Raw genomic sequence first — 21035 nt, 5'->3', positions numbered from 1 at the left:
TGAAAATTACTTCTTCATACCTACGCAAGCATTTTGTTGTGTGGGTGCGGGGTTAGCGCGGTGATTGAAACACACCACCGCTGTGAACTGGGCGACCCGAGTTCGATTCCTGTCCACGGCCAACAACGGGTGGCATCTGAGCCGCTGCTCGACCTCCTCTCCCCACTCTTCGCTGACCCGCACTGACCAGCGTGGCGAAGTATGGTCAAACATACTCTTAGTTCTTTCGATAAAGTCACGTAGGTAAAAAATGAAATTAAAATTAATAAAAAAATAAAACAATAAAATCACGACGTTTCGGAGGCAACACAAGCTTCCGTCTTCAGGTGGAACTGTCACAGCAAAAAATCTGTATCAAGTTTGCAGTGACAGTTTCACCTGAAGACGAAAGCTTGTGTTGCCTCCGAAACGTCGTGATTTTATTGTTTTTATTAATTTTATTAATTTTAATTTCATGTTTTACCTATGTGCCTTTACCGAAAGAACTAAGAGTATGAATCCTTGCAGTCACGAAAGCTTCAAATCTAGAATATGGTCAAACAACCACCGATTGCCGACGTGGCATGGGAGGAGACGCCTCCATCGATCGGCGGACTGACAAAGGGCTCAAAATGATTATTAGAACATTATATCGCTGTCGTACGTATTGTATTGTACATGAACAACAAAATGGAAGAAAAAAAATGTTGTCAAAAATAAACCGAACTGCATTTAACATTTTAGCAAACAACATTATTCAAGCAGCCTTCAAACACATGATCTGGTGATTTGGTCATGCGGCTACTGTGATGGCAGTGGTGCATAATAACAACACGTTCATCAATAACATGTGCTATGAAGGAAAACCATTTGCATAAAACGTCATCTATTATATACTTTGGGGTAGTGTTATTGACGTGTGTGTCGAGTTGTTTAGTTTGTTGTGATTGTAAATTCCTCTTCCTTCGTTCAGAAGACTTTATTTCAAACATCACATGCACAACAGCACACGGCCGAAACAAACCTCAAAACTCTCTCTTGGCATGCCTACCGGTCCGTGTGTGCTCGTGATCAAGCCAGGCCGTCAGCACGACCGTGAGAGAGCCCGAGAGCTTAACTCGCAATCGGAAGGCCGTAAAGGTCAAATCGTGGGTCTCATTGCCATCTTAAGTGATGATCATCAACAGAAATAATCATGAAAATAGCCGCGGGAATGTGGAATTTCCACCACGCTCGTTTGTGAGCAGGTAAATAATTTGACTCGTCTATTCATGTCGCACGGCCGCTCACATCGGTCGGGGACAACAGACGCCACCTATGTCAGCCACGGTCAGGAATCGAACCGGGTCGCGGGGTTTATAGCGCGGTTGTGCAATCCACACCACGCCCTAGGCTGCGCCACCCGATTCTTATCAAGCAAACTTTATCACGGTTTACAATGTTTCTAAACTTTGAAGCCTTAAATCTGTAACAGGTTCGATTGTACGAAACACAATTAACACTCTGGCCTAGCAACAAACCAAAACAACGCGTACATCACTATTATTAAGATAAAAAAAAAGCAAAGCTCGCGACAACTTTACAACGCAACATTCATTTGGAAAACGCCAACCCCCCCCCACCCCCCTACGGGAAAGGGTAAATTCTCTCCGAATTTCTACTTTTCAGCAAACATCGCCGTCTTCACCACGGTCATCATCGGAAAATGCCGGGCATCGCCAACCGTAAAGGGAGACGCCAGCTCTACAAATAAAATGAAAACGGCTGCTGCATTTGTAGGTGCGCCATTAAACCCCTGCGTCTTAGGGCTGTTCCACAGGAAGCTTGAAGCTTCGGTACGCGAGAAAAATTAAAAAAGTCACAGCCACCTGCGCACCGTGACGTATAACTCCAGCGCCCTCTAAGGGGCTTGGCAGTCACACTGAAAGGCTCAACTCGTCTCTGCTCGCGAATGGGAGGGTGGGCCTGCGACCGCGCTGAGACGTCGTCCTTGCATTGTGGGAGCTACCTCCGCGCCGTCCAGCACAGCAAGGAGGGCAATTTGAAGCCCATGACGACCGCAGCACACAAAAATGTAGCCGGGAGCCACAATCAGGAAGGAGAACTGCCCAATTTCCACTCGAGCCAATCAATATCATCTCCTGCGCCGTTGCGATTCTGTATCGTTTTGCTATATCCGAATAATTCTCCACCGTTGGGGTTGCAAAGCCGTGTATTTCCAGGCAGAAAAAAAAAGAACCAGCCACGAGCGGGTGAGCGAGCGCTTCCTCAGCACGAGCCCCCCCCGTTCCCCCACGGCCTGATTGGTTCCCGACTTTTCTGCCTCCACACCCAAACGAAAATCTCAACAACGGCACAGCGCGGCCCGTCGCTCCATTCCGCCGAAATGGCGAACACACGGAGGAGTCAGAAACGCGTTTGCGGGGCTTAACTTTAGCCGGGTCTATCCGGGTTTGACGACCCCCGGACATTTTTTCTGCTCCCGAGCCACACACCGCATCCGCCTCTCTCGTTGCAACGGGTGTGGGCCCACCGGGAAAGTTTGACCCACTCCCGGGTCTACATCGGCGAGGCGAGAAGGCTGGCACGACAGGGCAGCGTGGAGGACTAAGGGGAGGCCAGAAGCGTTGCGAAAAGCGCCGCGAGACAAAAAACCGACGCAACGATTCCAAGCGAAAACACGGAGATTTGCGAGCGCACAGACATCACGTACGTGGAGAGAGCGTGGGAGGGATGAGGTCCTCGCGTTGAGCTGGGCTGGGCTGGTGGACGACGGGACGGCTGGTGGACGACGAGACGGCTGGTGGGCGACGTTGCGAAGAGACGATTGGTGGTCGTCTCGTGCGGTCATCGGATCGACCGCAAGTCCGTTTTTGTTTGTTTGTTTGCATTCGCATGAACGTGGGCAGCCACAGTGCAATGATAATCTGAGAGCGCTGGGGTGGGTTCACAACGAATACATGGGCAGGGCAGGGAGGGGAAGTGGGAAGGGTGGGAGGGAGAGGCACAAACGCCAAGCAGCGAGTGCTAGCCTGTCTGTGCTCTGTGCCACCTACGGTACAAACAGAGGAATTTCATTTCAGTCACACGGCAATGGGTTGTTTTTTTCGCTCTCTCGCTCTCCTTGTCATTAACACACAAGCGGGAGACCGAACCGCAATCATTTTAAAATCCCGGACGAGACCCGATGACCCACTTACGCTCGCTTACATCGATACCGGGTGGAGCAGGGGCGCAGTGGTAGCGCGCGCTGCGCTGAACCCAGCGACCCGAGTTCGACTCCCCGCCGCGGCCGACATCAGCGGCGAGAACTTTTATCTGAACCGGTCCTGCGCCCCCGCCCGCACCCTCATTCACCAGACCGCACTGACCAGCGTGGTGAAGTATGGTCAAAACCTTATAACTCGCACGGAATGGGGTAGGCCTTCATCCGGCAGATAATTGATGAAGATGGTATACATGTCAAAAATTTACTGTTAAATCCGAATAACTTTTTATTTTTAGGATATAGATATCTTTTTTTACTTTTACACCATCGGTTGGGTGTGCATAAAATGACGGAATTGCAATGGATTAAAATTTTCTTTGATTGACGAACGTTACATGAACAGCATCGATCACACATGACCACAAATCAACCACGGTCCCCGCATTCGCGATTCGGCTTCAAACGTGAACAGTTTCGCCGCGGCAACTTTGTCAATGCGGCAGGCAGCTCAACGAGCGGCCCTGGGTGAGCGCACGTTCTATCTCCGCTCTCTCACACTCTCTCTCCCTAACCTCCTCCCTCCCTCCTCCACGAGATCACGCTCACCAAGCGCCTAAGCGATTCACGCAGCAAAGTGGGAGGAGGAAGAGGAGGAGGGGGTGCGAATGAAGTTCACGGAGCGATGTATTAATTACTTTATTGGGGTTGCACGTGAGCAGTGATCGCACACGTGGCTTGTAATTTGGACTTCAATTAGACTGATTTGACCGCGATGAACGTTAACTTTTGCTTGCAGGTTTAAATGACAATGCTGAGCAAAACTCGATGTCAGCCGGGGTTTATATGAATGTTGAACTTCTTTCGCACCCTACCTAGCCAATCGTGATAATTGGAGGTGTGGGGGAAACACAACAACAAAAAACAGTTCGAAAGATATGAGTTTTCAACTGGATGATTATAAAGTGCATAGCTCCAGTGGCTTCCTAATATCCAGAGCATTCCAGACGGCCGCAGAAGCGCATCTGAAAGCGCGCGATGCAGTGACCGTCTTTGTTCGATGGTTCGCCAAAAGCCGCTACAAGGATGACCCGAGTTCGCGTGATGGTTTATGCTCCTTGACGAGATCAGCAAGGTATTGTGGTTCATTTGTGGCAGGAACTTTGTGTGTGATAAGCGCGACCTTATAACCCCCATAGATCAATACACAGTCCCCACCGTGAACGCCAATAAAAAGTGACCCCCAACTCCCCACCTCTTTAGATAAGCCTAACACACCCCAGCCGAGGTGCTGAAGCAATTTCACAACACAGCCTGCTGGTGTAAATACAATCCCTATCATTCCACCATGGTACAGAAGTGACTCACATCCACAAACCCAAAGGTGTACATCAATAGCCCACACCGCTCACACATTGCAAATTAATCTCCTCCTTACGCATCTCAAATACACATGTATCTCAAAGACGCACAAAGCGAAGGTGTTTAAACAAGTTCACAGCAACGACTATCAGTGAAAAAAAATTCAACCAATCCTGCCTGTTACAGAAGTGACCCATCAATCCACGTACCTCATAAATAATAACAGAGCCCCCACCCTCCCCTCCCACCGTTAGCATTGAGACCTGAACGTCCTCTTTACCCATCCCTTACCCGCATGAGCGGAGGTGTTTTTACGCCACCTCACAGCACCGCACATCCGGTTAGCACGGTTGGCTACCTACGGTGCGAAAGAAGTTAAACATACGTACACCGAGTAAATACCATCGCTGTCATTCCGCACTGGTACAGAAGTTATCCAGCCGTCCACGACCCGCACACATCATCACACGGTCCCCCCACCGCTCGCACCAAGGTGCAGTGAAACCCCCGCTTCACGTAAACGTGACGCAACACACTACCGCTGGTGTTCAAGCCAAGTTCAAAAACCCACAGCGTAACATTGCCCCCTGATGGCAGACCGCACCCATTCACGGCAAGCCCGTGCGGTCTACACCCCGTGCCCTGTAGGGACAGATGCCACTGCGGGTAACCCCTGACCCCGCCCCCCCCCACAAGGCTCGATTGCTGCAGGGTTGAGATGAGCTGTGATGTAAGGCCCTTTGCGTTCGAGACATTTGTGTTCCCAATACTTGCAGTTCTCTTCATGTAACTTTTACAGTTGTGTGGAGGATTTTTTTTCTCTCTCATTTTTGCATCTTAGGTTTCCCCTCTCGGCGGTGAGCAACAGAAAAAGAAAATCGACGTCTGTTTTTTTCGATCTGAGATGTGCCGCTGGACGGGAGGTGATGGCAGTGTTTGGTGCCGTCATTGGTCTCACCAGCTACATGCCATTGCGTGTGACTTGCAAGGTGAGGGGGGTGGAAAGTTCCTGCCTTCGGGAGGCAGAACCTTTCCGGGTGACCGGAATTATTTTTCAAGGGGCCTAAGTCATCGACCACAGAAAGTCAGATTCAACTGCTCAATCGGTTGTACAACTGAACACACGCACGCACACAACGCATCAGACGCTATGGACAAGCACTTGTACCCGGCTCGAGGTTTGCAGTTTTCACAGAATCAGGATGCAGATTTGTGGGCGCAGAAGTGGCAAGTGGCCCAGGCGGTAGCAGTAAAGAAGCAATGATTTGTAAACCCATCTGTGTGGATCTTTGAGTGTTATGCCCCTTGAATGCATTTGCGGGTTTTCTCCGGGTACTCGTTACGCGTGTAATTTTAACGTTTACACGTGTAACTTTCAAAAATGTGTCATTTGTGGTGCTTTTGGGGCGCGACAATAATTTGTCCGACAGCTAGCGAGTCCCAGACTCCTTTTGTGCATCTGAAACCACAGCCACAATGACACCAGTACCTGGGGGTAGAGTACAGATACAATGCTCTTAATGTTTCCCATGAACAAGCAGGCTACGATTGTACTATGATCAAGTCGAAAGAGAAATGATCACAAGTAAAAGTGGGGGGATTCGTAGTGAGATCCTAACTCTCACTCTCCTAAGAGCTATTGCTGGGAATTAAGTCATCACTTACACTGCACCTACCAATCACATGACAGGAAGACCACACAAGTGCCTAGTCAACACGCTGGGCATGATGTCACAACTCCATGCGTTTAACCAGGCCTGTGACTAAGTATGAAAATATGATAAATGCTATTGACATTGTCATAAAACGTTACGAACTAGAATCGGTTACGATCGACTTGTGAGCGGTCCCGACTCGTTAAGATCTCTCCTAAATTTACGACACCCAATACCGTAAATGTCGTGCTTGGCTAGCAGTTGCGTGAATTCTTACCGTAAAACCTCACTAAAAATTGCTTCGATGTCGTCACGATTTCTGTACCCTGGGTCCACCGAGGAGGGCGCTGCGAGCCGTTGGTTTGTAAACTGGGTCAACATTCCCGTGGTGCCGCCGTGCACCCGACTGTAGCAGACGCTTGCAAGATACGCGAGAGAAGAGCAAAGCGCGCCAGGAGGGAGAGGTGGGGGGGGTTGTTTCTGCACTGCTGGACTCCGCTGTGCCACAAAAACACACGTACCACGACGACTGAGGCCAGGGATTGTCTTAGTCATTTGGAGTCGTTTATTTGTTTTGCTCTGACGCAAACTCAAGCGTCACCTCGCTTCGAACGAACCCTGTCGAAACATACCCGCGGGGGGGAACGCTTTTATTATTATGATAAATATATGCTTCGAAAAACTGCTGGTAAATTTACAAAATCCTGAGATTGACTTAACATACAAATATTAAAAAATATATATATGTACTTATCTAATAGCACCAAGTGTCCTACACATACTCGGAAGTCTACTGGCATGAGCGTCCTACACATTAAGGTTTATTGCACAAATGTCGCCCAAGTTGAAATAATGTTACACATACACACTCGGTGACAGCAGTGGTTAGCACACTGCACTATGAGAACCTGCCAACCCGAGTTTGATTTTCGACCACAGCGAACATCAGTGGCGATTGATATCTGAAGCGGTCCTGGGCTCCCCACCCCGCCCCTCTTCAACAACCGACATGGACCAGCGTAGTGAAGTATGGTTAAAACACCCTAATGACCAAAACAGCGTCGCGTGTGTATTAATAAGTAAACACGCTATTACTTAATTAATAATACGCATCCGCATGCGTCGAATTAACAACACACAAAGGTGCGCTCACAAACAGCAGGAAGGCACAACTCCCATCATGCATCGCATGTCATGTGATTAGCCAATTCGTATCCAGCCCGAACGCATTTCTGTCATGATGAGTTTTCTCATCATTTGCAGAATGTGCTGGATTTGACCCACAGACACGCAGAACGACTGCTATGCTCAAAGTTAAACCTTGTACACTACTTAAACCATGAACGTACATACAACTGATATATATAAAAAAAAAACACATTATTTAGGTACCATGCAAACCACACACATTAGACACTTGCTATGAACTCAAGTAACCTGAACAAAACACCCGGCTAAAATCCAAAATCTGCAAACCTTATCATACCAGTGTCCCCGCATTACGTAACCTCATTGTACAGGCGTCCCACACTCAAGGCATCCACTCCCGTTTAATAAACGTCTAGAGCATGCACACAGACATCTAAACTGAGCATTAACAGGTGTCCCCGTATACACAGGGTATCCCGTCCTATTTGCACGACTTATCAGCTCAGGATATCAAGTACGATTATAAAAAATGACCCACAATTATCCCACCAAATATCTATTCACGATTGTACAAGCGTCCCACACACACACCCTCCCACATATCTATTTTGACTGTACTCGTCCGAGTCAACAAAAGTTTCGAAACGTAGCGCAAATGTCCAGTCCGATTGTAACAAGTGTTCCCACAAGCCCGACGATCTATTCAGTACAGGTGTCCCACAGATATCTATGCTGATTGCACAAGCGTCACGCACACTCAAAGATATAAAGTCTCATCGTAAAAGCCCAGCTATGCTGTACAAGCATCCCACATACACCAGACATCCAGCCTGATTGGACTCGGGACGATTCTAGGAGCGTCCAACATCCGAAACACACCTACTCTGCACCAATTTTTCACACACTCAAGCTGTCTCGCGTCTGAATGTACAAGTTTCCCACAATTATCCCACACCCCGATATCTGTTTTGATTGTACACGTGAACCCATACGAAGCCCAGGTACCTCGCCTGATTGTACAAGTTTCCCACAATTATCCCAGACACGCACACACACCCAGATTTCCAATCTGATTTGTACAAGTGCCCTACAGATCAAGACACGTCACATTTTTACACAAATTATATCCCCCACACAGATATAACTAGCCTTTTACACACACACACACACACCTGATATTAATATGTACATAAAATACGTAAGTGCCGTTTTAACATTTTCAAAAAGAATATTAAACGGTAACCATTTTTACGACAATGCCCACCACGTTTTGCTAAAATGGCACATCTGGAATGTGATTTATTATGATAGTTTTTCAAAAAGGGCCTAATAAGTTTTCACGGTAGGGGTGCAACGATTGCTATTTACGTTCCAAAAGAGTAATCCAAGGATGATTTTTCTAACTTGGAAGCGAGATGGCGCGTAGTATTTTTACGGTTAAAACACCCGCAGCATTAATCAGGGTGGCCGCACGACTCAAACCGCGAACCTCTGCAACAAGCAGAAAAACGTGCTACCGCCAGGCAATGTTTCCACCAAAATAAGCCAGGAATCCCTTGTATGTATTTATGTTGAACTTGATAATTGTTTTTTTACCCTTCTATCTTGGCGTCATCTGGTCCAACCCATGTGAGACTAGGCTCTAAGGAAAGCTGTCTCGGGTGTGGACCAATCAACTTCAAGGACAGTGCACATTATCAGAGTTATGTTTTTTGTTTGCATTATGACTGCAGGTATTGTGGTCTATGTAAACATGACTCCTTGTAAAAAAAAGGTGTCAGTTTTGTTGCCAGATAGAAGGGTAAAAAACCAATTATCATATTTTTACTGGCAAATGAGTTTCCAATGGGGTATGTTGAACTTCTTTCGCACTGTACGTAGCCAAACCGTGCCAATCGGAGGTTTTAAATAAATTCGTTTTCCACCGGAAGTGCGTTCCAGACGGCCGCAGAAGCGCACCCTCCTTTGCATTGTGATCATGTTGACCGAGCACCATCGTTGTAGCTCCGATGAGCACGGTTGGCTAGGTACTGTGCGAAAGACGTCTCGACATTACGCACACACATTGTAAACACGTGCGCGGACTTCACGACCATTTCATTGTACCCACCCCCGACTTGGTTGACCGGACTTTTAGAAGCGGGGCAGTGACGTGGCCCCAGCGGTGGCGCGTTCGTCGTTTGCTGCAGCGGGTTCACGGTTCGAATTCGGCAGGCCACCCCTGATTAACACCGCGGGTTTATAAACCGTAACAAAAATATACGCGTCACGTCCGCGTCACACAGTGGGCGTTAAAAGATCCCCTGACGTCATTCACAATAGTAGCCGCCCCCCCCCCCTACCCCCCCCTTGCGCGTTGGCGTCATCCTCCAAAATTTGATGCGTTCTAAAAGTAACGCGTGAATTGCTCAATTGAGATTACACAGCAATCGTCAACCCCCTAACCTGACATGAATGCCCACGTGCAAACCAGGTGCCGAGTTCACCTTGTGCCACACAGGGACAACTGCCATCAATCAGCAGGTCCCTAAAGGCAAAAAAAAACGGTGCTCCGAGGGCATTTGGTTACTTTATGGGGGGGGATATAAATATTAATCATCAATTATATTATTTAAGTATAGGTGAACCTAAACAACCACTGAAAAAAATTCCACACCACTGGAAAATAACTGCAGGTGCTCAACACTTCCTTACAGCAAGTGTTAAAATGATGCTTAGTTATAAGTTACAATTTTGATTTGACTAAAAAACGTTATTTTCGTTTAACTTATCTATAAAAGGTAAACAAAGTGACCGTACAAAATAAAAAAAAAACACACATCGCTCGTGTTATTACGAGCACTACCTTGCAATAAACGTATATTTTAGGAATATTGTAAGGTATTATACATGAGCTCCCCCTTCCAAACACCCCCCTCTCTCCCAGTCTTTCTTCACTCCACTTGCACGCCAAGGGAGTGAAACCCAAGCACAAATAGCGATCGTCGCTCTTGGGCTCTAACACTCCTCATCAAACGCTTGCCCTCACCATGAGCGATCAGCGTAGAAGGGATAACATCGCCACAAACAATAAAGCCGCCAAGGCAGTTGACAGCTTTAAAAACCTTGAGCTTCGAGGTGGTCAGGTGGCCTCAAACGGTGAATTTGGGGTCAGAGGCCGAGACAGCTCTGCCAAAGATCCTGCGTTTGAATCAGTTTCATCTGCCGTTGCTTAAACCGAGTTCTCAAACGCAGCGTGTTTGATGGTTTCAACCTGGCTATTAAGACTTCACCCAAACTAAAACTATCTTTGGTTTTAATTTTTAAAAACTTGGCTTATTCCAGCTCTGTTGACTAACGATCGTTGGTTCAATCTGTCACGCGGCGGACACTCGAGGCGTATCGAAACGCTTTCTCTTAAGTGCGCGCAGAGAGGGGCCCCCCCGTTTGAAGTGACTTCAGGAGTTGCTCAGTGACATCATCTTCCGGGGTCATTCTCTGACACGAGGTGGTTTCGCCGCTTGCTCCGCCGAGAGTTCCGAACATTAACTCTTGGTCCCGTGACGCGACACCAGCAAGCCACAAGTGGAATTGGCAGCAAAAACAACCAAAGAAAAATAAACTTACCGTCCGGTGGCAGATATCGTAAATATTAAAGTTGTGTGTCAAGTAAGCTGGTAGTGTCCTTGCCCTTGAAGTCGTATCGTATGTAATATACAAACCATCACATGCACTGCACCAGCAGTACATTAATGAATTACCGTGTTCTTCGGATTATAAGATGCACTCTTGCCCCCTGTATTTTTAAGTAAAAGGTGGGCGTGCATCTTATCGTTCAGTGGGTTTCTGTGTGTGACCAGATTTGCACAACTTTATTTTCACCCGATAAAAGGTTTTGGGTGCGTCTTAACTTTCCGCAGCGTCTTAACAATCCAGAGAACACGGTAATTACCACAAAGACTTGCTGGGTGACCGTTTGTGTCTAAGCAATAGATGCCGCTGTGTGTGTGTAAAGGGCAGTGTGTAAGCTGCACAGCTGCTCATCTGGCAGATTACACAGAAGTGACGTTACCTTTTCTCGGTGAGCCAACACGCGTGCGTGTGTGCACACTTGTGGAGTGTGTGCATGTGTGCGCGTGTGCGACCACAGGTAAGTTTGTGTGTGGACATGTGGTCTGCGTGTAGCTTTGTTGGCGGTGCTTCACAAACCTGTCTCGTGGTGTCATTACTCCCGCTCGATATCATCGCTACACCCAGAGAGACACACACCCGCGCATTTTGTGTGTGCGCGTGCAAACGTGTGAATATAATTTCCCGACTGCGTTTCACAAACCTTGTCCCAGCGGCGGCGGTCACGCCCTCGCGATATTCAGACGCGATGTCGTTGCTGTGCAACTCACGCCCCCCCCGTGCGCGCGCGTTGCTCTCCAGCGACCGCCGCTGCGATTCTCACAAACCTCGCCTTTTGGTGGCGTCACTCCGCCCACACTGGGCACGTAGGAGGCACGCGCACGCCCGCGCACGTCGCTTTCCCTGCACTTTTCGACTGCGATTTGCAAGCCGCGATTCGCAAACCCCCGTCTTATACAAAAAGCGGGCATCGCGCGCGCGTGTCTGTGTGCGTGCGTGTGCGTGCGTGTGCGTGCATGTGCGGCGGCGGCTGCGGTTCACAAACCTCGTCTCTAGTGGTGGCGGTACTCCCTGTCGCGGTCGCGCTCCTTGTCCCGGCGCTCGCGGCTTCGCTCGCGGCCGCCGCCCCCCCCCTCGCGGTAGTAGTCGTCGTACTTCTCGCGGCTGTGCGAGCGCTGGCTGCCGCTGCCCTTGTGGCGCCGAGACTTCTCGCGCGAGCGCCCGGACTCCCCGTCGCGGTCGCGGTCTCGGTCGCGGTCCCGATCGCGTTCGCGATCGCGATCGCGGGAGTGTTCGCGTTTCCTGAGAGTGCGGGGCGGGACCCCGAGGGGCGGGGGAGGAGAAGGCGGAAAACGTTTAGAGGGCTAGCGGTTGACGGTGAGAAAAATCGAAGTGGCCTCTGATCATGTAACTATCAGGGGCAATGCTCATCTGGAACTTTAAGCTCTCAATCCCTTCGCCTGTGATCCAAATCCACCATCCCTTCACCCCTACACCTGAACCCCTCCGCCTCCCACCGTCATCCCATCACCTCTTAACTTAAACCTTCAGCCACACACCCAAGGACCCCATTACCTGTCACCCCTCCCACCTTACACTCTTCACCCCTCGAGTCTCAAACCGACACTCACCCCCAATCAATTCTCGCCCAAACCTCTTCACCCCACCCTAACCCTTCATGTCCCTTCCATCTAGCCCCTTCAACTCTTTGCCAGTCAGGGCGATGGGCCTTACGTGGCCACGGGCCGTATAGAATCAAGTCGTGGGTTGGCGAGCCCCTTGCCCCAGCCCAGAGGTGGACAAGCTGCGGCTCGTGAGTCGCAAGCATCCCACAGAGCGCCTCATGGTGGCCTGGTCTAAGTGTGTCTCGGGTGATTTTGATTGTACACATGAACCCATAAGTACCCAGGTATCTCGCCTGATTGTACAAGTTTCCCACAATAATCCCACACGCACACACACCCAGACACCTACTCTGATTTTACCAGTGTCCGACAAATCATGACAAGTTGTCTCATTTTTAAAACAATTGTCCCCCCCACAGATTACCAGCCTTTTACACACACACACACCTGATATTAATATGACCATTAAATACGTGGCATTTTGACATATAAAAACAATATTAAACGGTAACCATTTTTTACGACAATGCCCAACGCGTTTTGCAACGATTGCTATTAATGCTCCAAAATAGTAATTAGAGGATAATTTTTCTAACTTGGCCGCAGACAGCATGTATTATTTTTTCCGGTTAATACACCCGCAGCATTAATCAGGGTGGCTGCACAATTCGAACTGCGAAACGTGCTTCCGCCAGGCAATGTCACCAACCAAATAACCCAGGAATGCCTTGTATACATTTATGTTGAACTTCTTTCGCACTGTACATAGCCAACCGTGCTAATCGGAGGTTTTAAAGAAATTAGTTCCAATCTAGATTTAAAAGTGCATCGCACCAGTGTCTTCGTAATATCGAAAGGAAGTGCGTTCCAGACGGCCGCAGAAGTGCATCCTTGCACTGTGATCAGGTGACCAAGCACTATCATTGTAGCTCCGATTAGCACGGTTGGCTACATACGGTGCGAAAGACGTTCAACGTCCGCACATACATGCGCGGGGTCGTGATTGGTGCACAAGTACCATGTCAAGCTTGCGGCCCACCGAGGTGAAGGAGGGCCGTGCTCACATGGCCCACCCACTCATCCGGGTTGCCCATCACTGCCTTTAGCCTCTTTCATTCCTTGTTATCACTGCCCCCCCACTCCGCCCATCGCTCACACCGCTCGGTCCCCTCACCTGGACCCCGAGCCGTAGGACTTGGCCTCAATGCCGTGCAGGCAGTCCTGCAGGGAGCCGACGAGCACGTGGCAACGCTCGTCCCCCGACACCTTGGACTGCTTGATGAGGGAGATGGCCGTCACGAGCGTCTCGATGGCGCTGCCGTAGTCGCCGGCACTCGCGTCCGAGACGGCGCGCGAGATGGCGCTGCTCGACACGGCGCGGTTCCGCGTCATCATGTCCTCGAACTCCGTCTCCGTCAGCTGGGGCCCCTCGGCCTCCCGGTGGCTGGGGTGGCAGAGCGAACGGGGTCAGGCGTGGTGGGCAGTGGCATTCGTACGTTCAATTTACGAGCACATTTGGTTAATCGTTTCATTAAAAAAACAGATACATGATTTAGGCTTTACGACGTTACACGACCAAAAAATAGAGATGCATGGGGAGGGTTGGTTGACGAGCAATTAAACATTCCGCCGTCTTCCCCAGCCGCATTCTAAAATAATAAATGTTAAGGAAAGGGGGAAGAGGGGAAATGTGGCCAGGCATGGACATGTCCACAGCCTTCAACAATCGCTCCCTGACAGCTGTTGCCCCAACCAATCCCCAGCTCTGATAACAATGCACGGCGTAATCAGCACACGCTCACCTCTCCTGCGGGGGGGGTCGGTACTCCCCCCTCTCGTATCCCGGCGGCGGCCTCACAAACTGCTCCGGCGGACCTGGAGGGCCCGGGGGGCCACCCCCTCTCCCACCATCTGGACGCTGCTGACCTCCCCCTCCTCCTCCCGCGTTAGGCGGCGGCATTGGGGGCAGCTGCCCCCCCCCGCCGCCGCCCCCCCCACCTCCTGCTCCTCCCCCCCCTCCTCCTCCGGCTCCCCCCGGTGGAGGGAAGAACGCCGGGTTGACGTGCGGCGTCGGCATTTGCCCGGGGTGGCCCATGGGGGGTCCTCCTCCGCCCCCCATCATTGGGGGGCCCTGTGGCCCGGGGCCCCCGTGGTGTGGGGGCAGCATCCGCACTTGCGGCGGGGGCGGGGGCAGAGAGGAGGAGAGGGGCGGCATGGGAAGGCCGGGCCGCTGCTGGAAGGCCCCGTGGGGGGGAGGCGGAGGCGGAGGAGGGGGCGGCCCCCCCTGCTGGCCTACGTGGTGGGGCGGCACGAATCCCATGGGGCCGTGAGGACCGTGCGGGCCGTGGGGACCGTGCGGCCCGTGGGGACCGTGCGGGCCGTTCGGGCCATGGGGGCCATGGGGGCCGTGCGGGCCATGGGGGCCGTGCGGGCCATGCGGGCCATGCGGCCCGTGGGGCAGTTGTGCCGCCCCCGGGTGGTGCTGAGGATGGTGAGGGTGGTGGTGGGGGTGGTGAGGAGGGAGCTGCTGCTGCTGCTGCTGTTGCTGCTGGTGAGGGTGGTGACCTATCGAATGCGGTGGCAGGGGCATCTGGTGAGGATGGGGGTGAGCGTGGGGGTGAGGGTGGTGGTGAGGGGGCAGCAATCCCGGCCGAGGAGGGGGCAGGTCGTTAAAGTGCGGCGGAGGCTGCTGCCCCGGGAACGGCTGTCCCGGGAACGGCTGCCCCGGCGGAGGTCGCTCCAAGCGAGCGGCCGGCGGAGGGGGCAGCGCCGCCACCATCATCGGGGGGCCCTGCAGGGACAACGGCACTCCCCGGGACATCAAGGGGGGCCCGTGGGGGCCGGGGGCACCCAGGGGGCCGGGGTGGTGGGGTGGGCCGCCGGAGGGAGGACCCCCGCGCGAGGGGCCATGCGGAGGGGGAGACTGGCCCACCCTGCCCCCCTTGCTCCAGTTGCACGGAGCGGGGTCCACCTGGCCGAAATCTGAAGACGGACAAGGGGAAGGAGAAAATAAATAACCAGATGTCGAACGTCGGCTTAAGTTCTCTTAGAAAAAATAAATCTGTCTTGGAGCCAATGACAGCTCCTACAGAGTGAATGCAAGTCATTGCACTCAGTAGCAGTTGTTATTAACTCACGCCTTAATCCGTAATCCTCAGAAGCGTTTACAATCTCCATGCGGATTTAATCTCCACCTCCCTGCTTCCCGTTTCACCTCAGTCAACAAAGACACGGAATATTCCCTTTGCACCACCCAAGCATGGGAGGTCACCGAGCCAGTAGTTCTCTCCATTAAATGGTCATTACCCCCCTCCAGGCCAGGTCACGACCTCTAAAAACACAAACCTTAATTGTGTGCAGATTTTTTGAAGAAATTTTCATTGCTGTACTACTTTTTGCAGTGACAAAAACATAAATATCCGTAAGAGGTTTTTGGGTCAGATTGTGTAAATATAAATGTGTCGTTAAACCCGACAGAGCCAATTAGTAAGGTTTGTCAGGTGGTCAGGTTTAATGTGTAAGGTTGAGCTGTCGGGTGGTGGCAGGTTTAGCGACACATTCATATCCACACAATCTAACCAAAAAACCTCTATTATGGATAACATTGGTCACTAAAGCCTACGTGTTAAAACACACATACGTAAATCAATAGTATACCAAACCATCTAGAATGCACTCCATCTCATCAGAGCTCAGAACCTAAGCACGGTTTAGCCGAGATAGTGCTTGGAAGAGTAACTTCCCATGCACAAAACTGGAATCGCACACTTTCCGCACCTCCGATTAGCACGGTTGGTTACGTAGTGCGAAAAATAATTTCAACATTAATACACACATACATAATAACCTGCTGTGGATCTGCATTGTCAACAAAGGACAGGGCAAAAGTATTTCTTGCTGGACTGCATTATTCACTGTCCCCACCTTCAACAATCCACATTGACCAGTGTTGTGGAGTACGATTAAATAAGCCACGACCCGTGTGATGAAGGGAGGCCCTCATCCAGTAGCGGACTCGACAAAAGCTCTGTACATGTGCGACTGTTAGCTATTTCACTCTCGTCATGGAAACACAGCTCTAAACATGAAAGAGAGGCCGCTGGTCTCGTTGGTCTATAGGAGCTCTTTTCTACTGATTAGAACAAAATCAACCAACCAATCGCCCAACCGGTCCACAAACGATAGAGGGTGAGAAACACTTACTCTTTCGGGACTGAGTCTCAAACTGGCTCAGCGTCTGGTGGTTGCAAGGAGTCACGATGGGATCCTGACCATGAATCTCATGTTTCGGAAGCAGGTCCATCAGCTTACGTGCTGCCACATCCGAGCCCAGGTTCACGATGGCGAACCTGACGAAGGGACAAGCAGGAAGAGGGAAGAGTGGCAGGATCAGCGTGAGTTAGGTGTAGGAGGCAGACGTGTAGGAAGTGGAGATGGGGTAGAAAGAGGACAGCCACTTTGCATGTGAAAACAGCAAGCCCATACCTCACAAAGTGTGGCTGCAGAAAGGATTAAAAACAAGACAAATCATGACTGTGCATGCTTTACGTAACGCTGTCCAACATGCGTTTGTCCTCAGAAGTATTTAGTTCGCAATAATGGGAACTAACAGTTAGCAGTCAGGGCTAAATTTGATTGCATATTCGCAAAAAGTGCTTTTTGGTCTGGATTACGTCTGCAAACTTTTGAGCAACGTTTTGATAAATTTGGTCTGTCCATCATTACAACACTTTACATTACGGATGGACACAGCTAATGCTAAAACGCGTTCAAATGTAGTTGGAAAAAATATTAAAGTTAAAGCTTGGATGTGGTTCAGGGAGTCAAGAGAGCCAAACCAGCATTATCGAGTTCCTGGTTTAAGCCACCCGTGATTGCACCAGACACTTAACATAATGATTTTCTGCCTAAGCGTTTGACGGTGTTAACATACATTCATTGCTAAGTGAACACCAATACAAAAGCGTTCGCTAATTTAAAGTTGGCAGTCCACAATCGCGAAAGAGACTCACCCTTTGGACTGCCCATTGGCACGGTTTTCATAAAACTTTATTCCGAGGACATCGCTGACCCCCACAGCCTGGAAAGCTTCAATCAGGTCCTGATCTGTGGTCCACTGTGGAGGGAGGGGTGGTAAAGGATACACAAGTGCTTTTCAACTATAACCGTATGCATTTTTTTCAGTACTTCCCGAAATATAAATTCCAATTCTAGATTTGAAGCTTTCGTGACCGCAAGGATTCATATTCTTAGGTTTTTTCGGTAAAGTCACGTAGGTAAAACATTAAAAAAGTAAAATAAAATCACGACGTTTCGGAGGCAACACAAGCTTCCGTCTTCAGGTGGAACCGTCACGGCTCTTGTAATCTCTCATTTACTTGATACAGCTGTCGTGGCTGTGACGGTTCCACCTGAAGACGGAAGCTTGTGTTGCCTCCGAAACGTCGTGATTATTATTTTATTTTACTTTTATTAATTTTAATGTTTTACCTACGTGACTTTACCGAAGAAACCTAAGAATATAAATTCCAATGTTGTTTTTTTATTGCATCATACTGTTCATATGTCAAGGTTCCATCCACCTTCATTGCCCAACTTCAAACAACCCTATAATGCACCTGATCCCTGCAGATTGCAGAAGCTAAGCAGAGCTGCACATGGATTGTACTTGGACGGGTGACCACAATGCCAAACAGGTTTGGCATAGGGCTGCGAGGTTACATAATGGCTGCAGTGGGGCAGTGCAGTATAACAAATTGCTGTATTCTAAAATGCTGCCAATTCTGGGCTCCTCACCTTAACCCACCCCCTATAAAACATCTGTAAAAAAATAGCAGCTTCATAGCGCATCGGATTCCTCCAGGATAATTACAGATTAGGAAATCATAAATATTCTTAAAATCAACCTTCACTGATCGTTGCAGGGATGGTCAAATTAACCCCACGATCTGCATGGCATTCAGAGGCCCTCATCCAGCAGTGAATTGATAATAGGGCAGTAGATGGACATGTAAATCTCTGCTGTTGACCTCTCGTCGCGTGTGTTTATGGCACCGCTTCATTAAATCCAGGTCTTCCTTGAAAGAGAGGTAGGTGGTTACACTCCGTACAAATGCAAACGTGCACGAAAGAGGCAGCCTTCGAGCCGAAACGTCTCCATTGGCAGCGATGAGTCAACGGCGATGGAAATTCCACATTCCCATGGCGGTACTATCTGACGTAAAACGATGGCTTGCTATGGACCGGGGGTTAGCGGATGCACGCACCCAAGTGAGGTTGCCCACGTAGATGGGAACGCGTTTGCTGTACGTGTAGACGATGTTGGGCCCCGAGCCGGGCTTGGGGGAGCCCTCAGGGGCCGCGGAGGAGGAGGAGGGGGGCCCCCCCCCACCCATGGAGTCGGGGAAGTCGAGATCGTCGCGCTCCCCGCCCCCCCTCGGTCCGTCGATCGATGCGCGGCGCGACTCGAGTGTGTCGCCGTTGTTGGTGGACGTCGCGAGGACGTCGTTGTAGAGGTCATCATCGCGGTTGTAGTCCTGCTCCTGCGGGGGGGGGGGGAGAGCGGCAATGGAGCCGGAGATTTAAAAAAACACACACAAAATGTAAGGTGCAGCCCCTGCAACAGCTTCACTCACGCAATTTCCGGATAAACGTTTCGGTTTTCTCCGTTGTTTTTTTTATAATTAGTGTAACTCAACGCGAGCTCCGGTGCAATACCCCGATCGCAGAACGAAGAAGGGGGGCAGAGGCGGATGGAAACTCCGCAAACAGCAAACCCGATTTTGGCGCGACAGAATCGGGGTCACTGCCACCACCCAAGCGTACAGGAGGTAGCATGACGATGTAGATGGCGAGGGTCGTTTTCTCTGTTAATAGCCTCACCCCCGACGTCGTCACAGCAGATGGCAGCGCGCGTCGATTAAGCACCTTTGTAGGTTTCGCGTTGCTGTTGCTTTTCGTAAATAGATGCAGCTTTCCGAAGGCGCATGTCGTAGTACACTTTGAGGGGGGGGGCGAGTTTCTTCTATACCCTTTGGTTTTTTTCGGTAAAGTCACGTAGGTAAAAATATAATAAAAATGAAAACAACAAAATTTAATCACAAATTAAATTTAAAAAAATGAGAACTAAATTAAATCACGACGTTGCGGAAGCAACACAAGCCTCCGTCTCCTAGTTGTGGCCCTATGCGACAGATATCCCTACCTGTCAACCCCTTATCAGTACCCCGACATTATTACAGACCATTTCAGACATCATTGTTCACCCCGTGCCCTTCTAAGTCTCAACGTTCATCCTACAAAGTTCCATCGCAAGGGAGAAACACAAAACAGACAAAAACATTGTTGTTGACCGCATTGAAACGGATGTACGCCGCGTGGGCCTGAAAACTCAATTTCCCTGTACAAGAATACGGAATAAAACCGTATGGGTTGTGACACGGTATGGTTATCGCCAATTAGTGTGTCAACTTGTAGTGCGGTTATTTATCTCGTGGTAGTGGTGGAACATCACAGCCTCGTTAAGGAAGCTTTCGTCAGGGGGGTCTCATTCATCAGCTCAGCAGCCGCAGCAAGGCAACCACGCCGAACACCCCCCCCCCGCCAACAAAACTGCTTCCACACCACGCACGCACACAAACGCATACACAATTCACTCAGCAACACGACAAAAACCCCCACGGCGACTGTTAAAACTCTTAACGCGGTCACTTAAGACCCGGAACCGTGAGGCATGCCTTGGGCCTAAGCCGCTAGGAAAGGCCTGACCACCCCCCTCGCCCCCACTGCGGCCCTTCCTCCCGTACACCAACAAGCCCGCATCTTCCCGCTCCTCGCATCGCAGGGGATCCTCCGAAGGGGATCGAGAGACAGAGCGAGAGGAGAGAGAGAGAGGGGGGGGGATGGGGGTACCCGCACCTGCCCGAACTCCTCGCCCACGTCGGCGTAGATGTCGATGTGGTCGCCTCCGTCCGCCATTTGCGCGCGTTCCCGGCGGCCACCGCGCGGCCGAGTTGAGGGCGTCGCGGCGCGCGGCGCGGAGTCGGTGCAGAGGGGTGGGGGTCGGGGGGGAGTAGGGGGGTGGGGGTCGGGGGGGAGTAGGGGGGTGGGGGTCGGTGTAGAGCGGTGGGGGTCGGGGGGGAGTAGGGGGGTGGGGGTCGGTGTAGAGCGGTGGGGGTCGGGGGGGGAGTAGGGGGGTGGGGGTCGGTGTAGAGCGGTGGGGGTCGGTGTAGAGCGGTGGGGGTCGGGGGGGAGTAGGGGGGTGGGGGTCGGTGTAGAGCGGTGGGGGTCGGGGGGGAGTAGAGGGGTGGGGGTCGGTGTTGAGCGGTGGGGGTCGGGGGGGAGTAGGGGGGTGGGGGTCGGTGTAGAGCGGTGGGGGTCGGGGGGGAGTAGGGGGGTGGGGTCGGTGTAGAGCGGTGGGGGTCGGGGGGGAGTAGGGGGGTGGGGGTCGGT

The 21035-nt window shown here is 50.9% G+C and overlaps 1 protein-coding gene across 5 annotated transcripts; it reads right to left on the bottom strand.

The window, feature by feature from the left end:
* Nucleotides 1-408: 408 nt before the first annotated feature.
* Nucleotides 409-20647, bottom strand: LOC144942328 (cleavage and polyadenylation specificity factor subunit 6-like). Of its 5 annotated transcripts, XM_078869135.1 has the most exons (9): nucleotides 20502-20647; nucleotides 18851-19126; nucleotides 17597-17700; nucleotides 16788-16933; nucleotides 14387-15566; nucleotides 13759-14028; nucleotides 12005-12261; nucleotides 11539-11576; nucleotides 6023-6819 (listed from the first exon to the last, which is right to left on the bottom strand). In XM_078869135.1, exons 1-7 carry the CDS (start codon nucleotides 20559-20561, stop codon nucleotides 12012-12014), a joined length of 2286 nt encoding a protein of 761 aa, XP_078725261.1. In that variant the 5' UTR covers nucleotides 20562-20647; the 3' UTR covers nucleotides 6023-6819; nucleotides 11539-11576; nucleotides 12005-12011. The 5 variants fall into 5 exon arrangements, with proteins under 5 accessions (XP_078725257.1, XP_078725260.1, XP_078725261.1 ...); XM_078869131.1 differs by lacking the exons at nucleotides 6023-6819; nucleotides 11539-11576 and adding an exon at nucleotides 409-3031; XM_078869134.1 differs by lacking the exons at nucleotides 6023-6819; nucleotides 11539-11576 and adding an exon at nucleotides 409-2915.
* Between the last annotated feature and the right edge of the window lie 388 nt (nucleotides 20648-21035).

The sequence above is a fragment of the Lampetra fluviatilis genome, chromosome 27 (genome assembly GCF_964198595.1).
Source record: "Lampetra fluviatilis chromosome 27, kcLamFluv1.1, whole genome shotgun sequence".
NCBI classification, from domain to species: Eukaryota; Metazoa; Chordata; class Hyperoartia; order Petromyzontiformes; family Petromyzontidae; genus Lampetra; species Lampetra fluviatilis.
This window is presented reverse-complemented; position numbering and strand designations above follow the sequence as displayed.

Bases quoted from the DNA above. Each gene is read 5' to 3' on its own strand.
- LOC144942328 (XM_078869131.1), bottom strand. From the start codon at position 20,561: ATGGCGGACGGAGGCGACCACATCGACATCTACGCCGACGTGGGCGAG. The intron at 16,934-17,596 runs GTGAGTCTCTTT...TCCCTTCGTCAG, and splicing joins GCCAATGGGCAGTCCAAAGG to GTTCGCCATCGTGAACCTGG. The intron at 14,029-14,386 runs GTGAGCGTGTGC...CTGCCACCCCAG, and splicing joins CGACCCCCCCCGCAGGAGAG to CCACCGGGAGGCCGAGGGGC.